This window comes from Aquarana catesbeiana, linkage group LG11, assembly GCF_042186555.1.
Source record: "Aquarana catesbeiana isolate 2022-GZ linkage group LG11, ASM4218655v1, whole genome shotgun sequence".
Taxonomy (NCBI): domain Eukaryota; kingdom Metazoa; phylum Chordata; class Amphibia; order Anura; family Ranidae; genus Aquarana; species Aquarana catesbeiana.
The window spans coordinates 256,222,764-256,235,553 of NC_133334.1; the positions used below are offsets into that span (position 1 = coordinate 256,222,764).

At 42.4% G+C, this 12,790-nt stretch overlaps 1 protein-coding gene and 1 long non-coding RNA gene across 2 annotated transcripts in view; both read left to right on the forward strand.

Annotated features, from left to right (window-relative positions):
• The window catches only part of LOC141112700 (thyrotropin-releasing hormone receptor-like), a gene marked incomplete in the record, with an annotated part of 57,902 nt that extends 51,550 nt beyond the window's left edge, over positions 1–6,352 (forward strand). Inside the window, 1 exon segment of the mRNA XM_073605708.1 lies at positions 2,754–6,352. Within this exon segment, the coding sequence (XP_073461809.1) occupies positions 2,754–3,158 (405 nt within the window).
• Positions 6,353–6,961: 609 nt separating this feature from the next.
• LOC141112701 (uncharacterized) lies at positions 6,962–11,304 on the forward strand. Its single transcript, XR_012236633.1, has 2 exons — positions 6,962–10,311; positions 10,472–11,304. It is a non-coding gene; the product is annotated as an uncharacterized lncRNA (long non-coding RNA).
• Positions 11,305–12,790: the final 1,486 nt, after the last annotated feature.

A 12,790-nucleotide genomic window follows, 5' to 3' on the forward strand; every position in this document is an offset into this window, starting at 1 on the left:
GCTGAGTCGGGTTGTGCACTTTGAAGTGAGGTGATGGGCAGTGCGGATGACAGGTCTCTCCCATACCAGCCGGCTGGACAACCCCCCCCCCCGATGGCAAACCAAGCCCCCCTCCTTCACTGGCCATTAGCCGTTCTACTAAATTTCTACTTTATTTCTCTTATAGGCAGTACAGTAGTGCTCCAACTAATGGCTGTGCGAGCCATGCAGCCATTACTTTGACAGGCTGTCATTGAAACTGGCCCACTGAGCCATCGGTCCACCGGGAAACTCCCGGTAGTCCCGATGGCCAGTACATGCCTGTCTATAGCTTTTTATTATCTCTCTCCAAAGCACTGAGTCCCGTGGCTTTCTCCTGCTCTGTAGCTCTGTTATCAGCCTGCTAACTTCTGACAAGTTCTCCGACACAGGAGATAAAAGCAGCCTGAAATTTGTGTTGTGGGAGGTTGTTATAAATAGATTAGCACAGAGCTGCCCGATTCACAGAACAGCTCTGAGAGTCTTTGCCAATGTGGAGTGGGGGTGTGTGCCTTTCCTCCAATCAGCTGCCTTGGCTGTATGCCAAGATGTCCTGAACAGGAAGAGAAAATTTCTAACAGGAGGTAAGAATTCTAAAGAATATAGAAAGGGAAAAACATCAGATATACATGTAAAACTTAAGTAAGGAGATTTGTTTCATCCCTGTGTATCATCTGAGGCTGTTCACTTTATTGGGTATACAGTGCTTTCAAAAACTATTCATACCCCTTGAAATTTTCCACATTTTGTCATGTTACAACCAAAAACATAAATGGATTTTATGTGATAGACCAACACAAAGTGGCACATAATTGTGAAGTGGAAGGAAAATGATAAATGGTTTTCAAAGTCTTTTACAAATAAATATCTGAAAAGTGTGGCGTGCATTTGTATTCAGCCCCCTTTACTCTAATACCTCTAACTGAAATCTAGTGGAACCAATTGCCTTCACAAGTCACCTAATTAGTAAATAGAGTCCACCTGTATCTAATTTAATCTCAGTATAAATACAGCTGTTCTGTGAAGCCCTCAGAGGTTTGTTAGAGAACCTTAGTGAACAAACAGCATCATGAAGGCCAAGGAACACACCAGACAAGTCAGGGTTAAAGTTGTGGAGAAGTTTAAAGCAAGGTTATTTTATAAAAAAATATCCCAAGCTTTGTAAATCTCACGGAGCTCTGTTCAATCCATCATCCGAAAATGGAAAGAGTATGGCACAACTGCAAACCTACCAAGACATGGCCATCCACCTAAACTGACAGGCCGGGCAAGGAGAACATTTATCAGAGAAGCCGCCAAGAGGTCCATGGTAACTCTGGAGGAGCTGCAGAGATTCACAGCTCAGGTGGGAGAATCTGTCCACAGGACAACTATTAGTCGTGCTCTCCACAAATCTGGCCTGGAAGAGTGGCAAGAAGAAAGCCATAAGACGTTCTGTTTGCAGTTTGCCAGAAGCCATGTGGGGGGACACAGCAAACATGTGGAAGAAGATGCTCTGGTCAGATGAGACCAAAATTGAACTTTTTGGCCTAAAAGCAAAACGCTATTTGTTGTGGAAAACTTACACCATCCCCACCGTGAAACATGGTGGTGGCAGCATCATGTTGTGGGGATACTTTTCTTCAGCAGGAACAGGGAAGCTGGTCAGAGTTGATGGGAAGATGGATGGAGCCAAATATCTTAGAAGAAAACCTGTTAGAGTCTGCAAAAGACTTGAGACTGGGGCGGAGGTTCACCTTACAGCAGGACAACGATCCTAAACCTACAGCCAGAGCTACAATGGAATGGTTTAGATCAAAGCATATTCATGTGTTAGAATGGCCCAGTCAAAGTCCAGACCTAAATCCAATTGAGAATCTGTGGCAAGACTTGAAAATTGCTGTTCACAGACGTTCTCCATCCAATCTGACAGAGCTTGAGCTATTTTGCAAAGAAGAATGCTCAAAAATGTCCCTCTCCAGATGTGCAAAGCTGGAAGAGACGTACCCTAAGAGACTTGCAGCTGTAATTGCAGTGAAAGTTGGTTCTACAAAGTATTGACTCAGGGGGGCTGAATACAAATGCCCCCCACACTTTTCACATATTTATGGGTAAAACATTTTGAAAACCATTTATCATTTTCCTTCCACTTCACAATTATGTTTGTACTGTATGTGAGGGTTTACATCCACTTCAATGGCCAGTACACAGTTCCCCTCATTGTTATCTTGTACATTGCGAAAACACCGACTGCCTACTGCCAGATGATAAATAATGAATGTGTGTGTGTTGTTTAGTGAATTGACTTTAATGATTTATCTCTTTATCTCTTTTTTTTTTTTTTTTTTTGTGGTATTTACCTCATATTTGATATTTTGCTTTGATGAATTAACTTTATTATCCTATGCAATATTTCTGAAAAATTAGTCACATGACCTTCATATCGCATGCGGAATCCTTTAGTGAATTGGCCCATTTGTATATTTCTTCTCTAAAAACTTGTCCCTTCATCCTATTAAAATAGTTTGACCGATATAAATGTCTATAAATACGGAGTAATCTAAAGCATTGTTGATGGGGAAGAGATGATGGCTTGATAGATATTAGGCTTAGGCCTAAATTGGTCTAGAAATGTAGTTTTTGTTTTGGCGCTGGTTCTTGATAAAGAGTGTATAGCATTTCCATCATCAGTCATGCCAAAAATAACTCCGCTTTTCTCTTGCATCTGATTGATTCCTCTTGCTTCCATTTTACAGGTCACCAAGATGTTGGCGGTGGTAGTTGTCCTCTTCGCCCTTCTCTGGATGCCCTATCGAACTCTGGTTCTAGTCAACTCATTCATGGAAAACCCTTACCTTGACCCTTGGTTCCTCCTGTTTTGCCGAATATGTGTCTACGCAAACAGTGCAATCAACCCTGTCATCTACAACCTCATGTCGCAGAAATTTCGTACAGCCTTCAAAAGATTGTGCAAATGTGGCCAGGTGGACACCCAGAGGAGAAGCATATACCTTACCACCACGAGTTACAGCATGGTGAGGGACAATGCTAACACCCGGGTAGAGAAAAAGGAGAAACCTCCACCAGACAACCCAACAGTGGTGCCAAAACAAGCTGAAAAACCTCGGGTGGAAGGAGAACTTTACTACAGTGTGGTTTAGGTCAGTACCCTAGATATGGGTGTAGTTATCTAAGAAAGGTGCTGACATTAGTTGAGTCTGTCAAAGATCTCACTACTGAAAATAAAACAACGTATGTCAAGGACCAGGCCTGGATCGCACATCCAAGATACATACACCCCGGGGAATCTTGGCAACATTTCCAGTCCTGCTACAGATTATGGACCTTCTGGTTGGCTGCTGACCTTCAGAAAAACAAGTTCTAACCCAGGGTAACATGAACAAAGATGTAATCTAAATAAATAAAGGTATATTCTTGTTGGCTATTCATTTTTGGTTTTCCAGTCAACAATATTATTTAAATCTTCTTTTTCTGAAGGCTTCAGAACCTCAGTTGGTCTTAAGTTCTTAAAGGTATCACATGTCCTATGCCAGGCCTAACCCAACCCTACTGAAACAAAAGAGCTAAAAATAAGAGGTGGCAGCATATTTGAGTAATTTCAGTTCATGTCAGTCAAAGGCCATTTTCCTAGATAGACCTTCCTAAAGTATATTGTGAGGCTCCAGGAAGTAAGATTTGTTTGTTCATCACTCTTTAACAATGTTTGAAAGCAGCACAAAAAACGTGAATTGAATGAAGTGCAAGATGATGGAGATTGGCTTATGATTAGTGAACTGCTCTGCATAAGATCTTTTAACCCTACGATCCATTAACCTCTACGTTGCACCATGAGTGATCATAGCTTTTTAAGTGTGGTATGAAAGCACAATTCCACCATTTCTTATTGACAGTATGACTTCATACGATTTTTCAGTATACCTCTGCATTGCTAAAACTGCCAAACGTTTCTATGTATGTTTCCATTGAATTATTTAAAAAACAATCAATGTTGTGTATAAGAAATCTAAGATTGACCATCTGACTACCAAAGTCTTGTATTTTGTATCCATGATGTGAAGTGACCATGAACTTCTCTAGCAATGTGAAATATTGACTTTGTTTTATTTTTACAAAACTCTGCAAAGATAAAAAAGTAAAGATAACATTAATTTACGGCTACACTGGGCACAGCCCCAATCCCATTTCTGAAAAACATCAAAACAACACTATTATTAGGGTCCTTGTGACTTAACATTCAGGTACATGTTGGAGAATTAGAATAAAATAGGACCTGTGTGTGGCCACGCCTCCTACTGTACATGTCATATTGGAGTAAACGTGAATCCTGCCAGCTCATTGGCTGACCAAGCACACTTATGTCACAGTGATTCATTGGTGGCGTGTGCACTGAATCAGTACACCAATTATAATGATTCATTGGTGGGGGTAGGCACTGACCTAGAACACCTATGTCATATTGATTCATTGGTGGGGGGCTGACTCCCAATGATGCTAAACAAGGTGAGCACAGTCAAAAAACTCTTCTGGGTGTGGCTTATGAGATCAGCTAATTTGCATATTGGCAACTTTCTTGACTTAGAAGCTTATCTTTAAAGTGGTTGTAAACCTCAGACATGACATATGAACAAAGCATATCCCTCTATAGCAGGGGTAGTGAATTAAAATTCAAGGAGGTCCGGTCACTAAAAAATTTTCCCCGGCCGAGGTCCAAAACACAAGTCTGTGCCATGATAGATTGTTGCGTCTTCTTTACTTTTTTGGCGCAAGCCGCACTCTCTGTTGCTTTTCTTACTGTTTCCTGCACACACTCTGGTAATATTTTGTAAATGTAAATGTCCCCAATACTGTTCCCCCTTACATCAGGTGCCCCTACCAGAGTACATGGGGTGACCCCATCAGACTACCCCTATAGATCAGTTGCCACCCTCTTATATCAGGTGTCCCCATTAGAGTGCCCCCTTACATCAGGTATTCCCATCAAAGTGCCCACTTACATCAGGTTTCTTCATCAGAAGACCCCCTTACATATGCTGTCTCCCATCAGTGTGCCCCTTTACATCATTTGTCCCCATCAGGGTGTCCCGTTACATTAAGTGCCCCCACTAGCATAATATGTGCCCACCAGAGTGCCCTCTTAACATAAAATGTGCCCATCAGCATCCCCCTTATTTTATTTTACGGTTCACTTTGATGGACACATTTAATGTTAAGGGGCGCTCTAATGGGCACAGCAAAATGTGCCCATCAGTGGGAACCTTAACATAAAATATGCCCTTCAGAATGCCCCTTATTTTACACTGATGGGCATATTTTATGTAAAGGGGCACTCTGATGGGCACATTTTGGTGTGCCCATCAGAGTAAAACATAACCTACAATGTGCCCATCAGCGTGCCTCTTAAGAGAAAATGTGCCCATCCGTGTGCCCCTGTATATATTACATCCCACATACCTTGATGGCAGGCAGGGAGCGGAAGCCAGCATAGGTAGCAAGTTGCAGGGGCGAGAGCTGCGCTGAAAGTCTTGCTGAAGGGGGCGGTGCGCGGCCAGCAAGGAGTGAGCCGGGAGCCGTGATAGCGAGCAGCAGGTTGGCGGGGGCGCGCATGTGACGTCACGCCTTACCTCGCGGCCCGGCCGGGAGTCACGAGATAGGCAGCAGCAGGGGGTGGGGCACACATGCAATGTCATTGGCTGCAGGGACGCCCGCAGTCCCTGCAGCCAATGGCGGCGGAGCAGAGGCACTTTACACTATTGCTATTAGAATGAATCACTTAAGACAAGTTTTCCTGACACCAAGAGAAAAATGGTGACGGGGAATGAACTCAAGCTGAGACAGTCTCAGCTCTGTTCCTGTATGCTGTGTAGAGGGCGTGTGTCCTTTCCCTCCAATCAGCTCTCAGAGCTCTCCTTACTGAGCTCTGCAGAGTGTAACTTCAGCTCTCTGCCCCCTTTTTTCTGAACTCCTAAATTTTAAAATTTAGCACTATGAACAGAAGGGCCCGCAGATAGAAAGGTACAACTCATGTAGGAGGATTTGTTTAATCTATGTGTATCACCTGAGGATAATCCCTTCACTGGGTATATATAAAGGTTTACAACCACTTTAACAATGGAAATACTTTAACAGATGGAGTTTTTACGACAAACCAAGGGGTAGATGTTGAAAAGTATACAAGCAAAAAAACTTCTTGTCCCTTTCAATAGCTGATTGTTTGCTATTGGCAGCAAGGATAATATAACCCCAATTTCAAAAAAGTTGGGACGCTGTGTAAAATCTACATGAAAAAAGAGTGCAATGATCTGCAAATCTCATAAATCCATATTTTATTCACAATAGAAAACATTTCACATGTTTAAACTGAGAAAATTTACCTTTATAGGAAAAAACAATAAGGCAATAATCCGGACACTGTGATCACAGAGCGGGCCGCCTGCGCCCTGCAGCGGGTGCGCAGTGGGCACAATCACGAGAGGGCGTCATATGATGGCCTCCCAGAACTAGCCGTCCGCCCTGTAGCCGTCATTCGGCTATAGCCCGGTCAGCAAGTGGTTAAAGTCTTTGCAATTTTACATTGAGGAACATTATTCTGAAATTGTTCAACAATTTTTAGATGCAGCTTTCCACACATTTTTTTTACTTCTGAGACACTCTGACTCTCTAAGATGCTCTTTTTATACCCAATCATATTACTGACCTGTTGCCAATTAACCTAATTAGTTGCAAATTGTTCTTCCAGCTCTTGCTTGTTTGTGCCACTCACTTTGCCAGCTGTTTGTTGCCGTGTCCCAACTTTTTGGAGACATGTTGCTGCCATCAATTTCAAAATTACCTTTTTTTTTTTAATCAAAATGATCCATCTTCTCGGTTTAACCACTTGCCGACCAGCTCACGTCGATATACGTCGGCAAAGTGGCACGGGTGCGCAAAACGACGTACCCGTACGAGGCTAGCGGGCACTTGCGCCGCAGGAGCATGCCCGCGGGTCCCGTGGACTCGACGCCTGCCGGTGCCCCCGCGATCGTGGCACAGAGGCGCAGAATGGGGAGATGCCTATGTAAACAAGGCATTTCCCTGTTCTGCCTAGCAACATGACAGGGATCTACTGCTCCCTGTCATCGGGAGCAGTGATCTCTGTCATGTTCTAGTGAGCCCATCCCCCTACAGTTAGAACATGCTGAGGGAACACAGTTAACCCCTTGATCGCCCCCTAGTGTTTAACCCCTTCCCTGCCAGTGACATTTACACAGTAATCAGTGCATTTTTATAGCACTGATCGCTGTATGAATGACAATGGTCCCAAAATAGTGTCAAATGTCCGATCTGTCCGCCGCAATGTCGCAGTCACGATAAAATCGCAGATCGACACCATTACTAATAAAAAAAAAAAAAATGAATAATAAAAATGCCATAAATCTATCCCCTATTTTGTAGATGTGATAACTTTTGTGCAAACCAATCAATATACGCTTATTGCGATTTTTTGTTTACCAAAAATATGTAGAAGAATACATATTGACCTAAACTGAGGAAGAAATTCGCGTTTTCATATATTTATTATAGCAAAAAGTAAAAAATATTGTTTTTTTTTCCAAAATTGGACGCTCTTTTTTTGTTTATAGCGCAAAAAATAAAAACCACAGAGGTGATCAAATACCACCAAAAGAAAGCTCTATTTGTGGGAAAAAAAGGACGTCAATTTTGTTTGGGTGCAACGTCGCATGACCGCACAATTGTCAGTTAAAGCGACGCAGTGCTGTATCGCAAAAAAGGGCCTGGTCAGGGTGGGGGTAAATCCTTCCGGGGCTGAAGTGGTTAAACATTTGATATATTTTCTGTTTTCCATTGTGAATAAAATATTGGTTTATGAGATTTGCAGATCATTACATTCTGGTGTTATGTAGATTTTACAACTTTTTTGGAATTGGGATTGTAATATAATATAATACATTTTTGTATTTGGGTTTAAAGAGGAAGTAAACCCTCTGAAAAAAGAAATAAAAAAATACACCCTGCAAGACAAAGGCATAATGAGCTAGTATGCATAGCATACTAGCTCATTATGAATTACTTACCTGAGATCGAAGCCCTCGCAGCCGTCCTCGTTCCCCTTCTCCATGACTCCTGGAGTGACTTCGCGGACTTCGGCTGTGTGACTGGCTGGAGCCACGATGACGTCACTCCCGCGTGCATGCACGCGGGAGCCGCCAGTGATGGCACGATCGCCATCGGAAACGGCACGCTCAGTGCGCCTACGCCTTAGACATCGGTGCAGTCTTTTTTGCAAATATCTCCTAAACCGTGTAGGTTAAGGAGATATTGCAAGCACCTACAGGTAAGCCTTAATCTAGGCTTACCTGTAGGTGAAAGTTGTCCCTGAGGGTTTACAACAACTTTAATATCACTTTAAAGTCTTCACATTTCACTTAAACCTTTCAATAGCAGTCTATGGGGATTTGGGCATCACCTCTCATGAAAATTTAGAAGAGGTGCTCATCCTTCAGCATTGTCCCTCCTCCAGATGTTACGTGATCTTTTCAATGGTGCCCTCTTATCTTTTCACCCCGTAGCCGGAATAGGCGGGCGATTGTTACTTTATTAATTTATTCTTGTGATATAATGTTGCAGCTCTCTGCAAAACCCATAGCCCTAAGTGCTGCAGCTATCCTGATGTAGTTAGATGTCATTTCCTGACCATGAGATGGTAGTGAGATGAATATCAACCTGAAGCACCTTATCCTGAGCCCGCTGTAAGGAATATCCCAAGTTCAAAGAGATTCATAGAATGAAGATTTAGCCCCGGTTCACACAGGGGCGGCACGACTTGCAGGTCGCCTCACTGAGGCGACCTGCACATGACTGCCATGGCGACATGCAAAACGACTTCTGTATAGAAGTCTATGCAAGTCGCCCCCAAAGTAGTACAGGAACCTTTTTCTAAGTCGGAGCGACTTGCGTCGCTCCTATTAGAACGGTTCCATTGTACAGAACGGGAGGCGACTTGTCAGGCGGCTAGGTCGCCTGACAAGTCGCCCCTGTGTGAACCGGCACTTAGAAATAGACCTGGCAGAAGAAATGCCGCCATCCTTAGCGCTCACACACTTGATATGTACAGAATCGTTACCTGGATTAGGTTCTGGTGTAAAGGATCTGCCAGTTCCACTCTGTACAACTCGGCACTGAGAGAATGTCGAACTGATAATACGGCCCGTAGATTGCTGACTTCCTGTCCTGCTGGTCCTGGCCTGGAAAAGAGGGCGGCGGGGTTAGGTGTCCCACGACTTTAGCAGGCAATGGGAACTAAGGAAAGCATTTCTCTGTGCATTCATCATTAAAGCGGAGTTCTACCCTGAAATTTTTTTTCAGAATTGGACTCCTCTAAACCTTTAAAAAAACATTTGGAAATATTTTATATATATATATATATATATATATATATATATATATATATATATATATATATATTTATTTACTAGAATCGCCCTGTTGCTATGTTGTCCTCCTAATCTGCCACTTCCTGGTCCGTGGAGCTCCTCGTCACTTCCTCCCTCGCCTGTGCTCCGAGTCTGTGGGCAGTACTGTGATGGGGCAGGACCTTCCTCCGTCGCCGCCCGTTGTTATGGCAACTTTAGAAACAATTGGCGCTGCGGCCGGCGAATCGCGCATGCGCGAGATCTAGAGGTGCATGCTGGTTACCCAGCATGCACCTCTCCAAAGCTAATACAGGAAGAGATATCGATTGGGCTTCACATGCCCATAAACATGATGGCAACGGCCACAACAGGAGGCAGAAAAAATTCAGTAAGATATTTATATTTTTGCTAAATACATAACAAGCATTGTATAATGTTTTTGTATTTAATTAGTAATAATGATAGGATCAATTAAAAAAAAATGTTTTTTTCGCTGGAACTCCGCTTTGAATATGGCGGCTCCAGAATGTAGATTGCACAGAGAATGCAAACCACCTATGGACCAGATCGTGACACCTACCACTCTGGAATTTAGTCATATGAAGTAAGACTAAAGCTGGCCATACACTATACAATTTTCTTGTTCAATTTCCTTCAACTATGTAGTGCAAGGGCGTGCTTGATTGCACACAAATTGAAAGTGTTCAGGTTTGACCTCCTATTATATGGTTTTGGTAAATCTAAAGGAAAGTTGTAAAAGAAAATTGTATAGTGTATGGCCAGCCTTAGAGATGATTTACAGATGTTTCTAACACCCTGATAATGCAAGGTCCTCTTTACAGGTAAAATATACACTGACCTTTCCTATAGGAGAAAAGTAATAGTATGAGCGGCGATTGTACGGTGCTATGGGTGCTCAACCTGTGACCATCCAGCTGTTGCGGAAGAACATGTCCCATCATGCCTTAGCCTTTGGGGTGCAAGCTGTCAGCCTTGCAAAGCCTCATAGGGATTGTAGTTCCACAACAGCTGGAGGGCCACAGGTTGAGCACCCATTGTGTAGGCCTTGGCTCTCCGAGAGATTGTGATGCTGATTCAATTATACACATAGGAGTCTATCTAAAAAAATATTCCCTGCGCGAATGCCTTAGCATTCACACAGGCGTTATGTATAATCCATGTTATATGTCTAATATTTTTATATCCTATGACTGTCAGCTCCATCTAGTGGCCATAATGTGGTATTCCAATACTTAAATCAGGAAAATACATTATGGCCACTAGATGGAGCGGATGATCATAGGCTATGAAAACATTTAAAATAATTACCAGCTCCTGAAATACCTCAATCAGAAAATGACTGCATTATGGCCACTAGATGGAGCTGATCATCATAGGCCAGTGATGGCGAACCTTGGCACCCCAGATGTTTTGGAACTACATTTCCCATGATGCCCATGCACTCTGCAGTGTGGTTGAGCATCATGGAAAATGTAGTTCCAAAACATCTGGGGTGCCAAGGTTCACCATCACGGTCATAGGCTATGAATACTTATTTACTATAATTAACAGCTCCATCTAGTGGTCATAATATGAAAACATTTAAAATAATTTCCAGCTCCTGAAATACCTCAATAAGGAAAATACTGCATTATGGCCACTAGATGGAGCTGATGATTATGGGAAATAAACCTATAGGTATTATTTGTGACTGATTTAGACTTGTGCTGGGAACTTAAAGTACTTGTTTTTGACTTGAGAGGGGAACAGTAAAGTACGGTCATAGCACAGCATTAAATAGCAGGAATCAGTACCTGCCTAAATCATAGACAAATACGGCTGATCACTACCATCCCCCCCCCCACACACACACACACACACAAAACTACATTGTCAGCTCCATCTATTGCTTATAACATAGTGTTTCCTTGAAATACCTCAACAACACATTATTGCTACAAGATGGAACTGAAGATTGTAGGAAACAAATATATTAGACATGATGTTACAGTAAAGTAGCTAGCACTAAGTACTTAACAGATATGCCCTCCCCAATACATGTGTACACATAATATAACTACATTGTCAACTCCATCTAGTGGCCACATCTTGGTATTTCCCTGAAATACCCCAGTCAGAAAAATACTGCACTATGGCCACTAGATGGAGCTGAAGTTTATAGGAAATAAACTTATTAGACACGTTACAGTAAAGTACAGTCACTGCACAGCACTAAGTAGCAGGAAGCAGTGCCTGCCTAAGTAATGGGTGAAGTAAATATGGCTGCATCCCCCCCCCCCCCCAGACACACACACACACACACACATAGACATATAACAACAAACTATAACCAGAGCTGTAGTGTATAAAAATGAAAACAAATTGATTGGATAATTTTTCAATAACATGTATATACTGAAGATAAAAGAATCAATTAATCAGAAAGATGAGACAGGTGACCCCTATGCAGCCTTGGGGTGGATTCCCCCTTTAAATGCCCACCGTGATGTACACAATTATTTTCCCAAGAACTATGTACTGTATATAAGGAGACATTACCGTACAACTTTTCTAAATTAAAAATTTACATTGTACATAAGTGATAATATTCGTCAGCAAAACATTAACGACAAACCGCCGCCGTGCATATTTCCAGGTCAGAGGGCGAGGACCTGATCGAATCATGGCTTGTATATATGCAGATTATAGATGTGCCTGCTCTATTTTTATGTCATTCGATGATGTCATGTGCGTACAGAAATCTCATGAAAATAATGTAAAGTCAGAATATATATGATACAAAGTTACAGATTTATATAAAGGTGAAATAATAAAATCGACTTCAAGGAAACGTCTCCTCTGTTATCTGAAGAAATAAACGGTGTGACTGAGGATTGTGCTTTGTACATGGGGGATGAACAGGGCCGGGTACAGACAGAAGACACCCACATGTGGAGTAATGGGATCTGTAGTCCTCCAGACACAGGATAGTGTGTTCCATCGATTGGTGTATTGTGACAGTACAATATATATACAATGAGTGTTCTTATATCCACAGTCTGTATTTCTGACTTCCCCCAACAAACGATTCTGCTTCACTTGGGGCACGCTGATTGGATGTTGAGCCAGCAGAGGGCGGGTCATAACTTCATCCCATGTATGAAGTCAGAAAAAGTCACAGAAACCCTATATACTGTAAATGTATAATACTAGTGTGTGACTGTGGGGGGACATTAGAGTGCAAGCTCATCTGGTGCCAAGACTGATGTGACTGGTTTAGTGTTTTCTGTACAGTGCTGTTGTATATGTCAGAGCTATATATATATATATAATAATGGTGTGTGACTGTGGGGGGGAGGGGG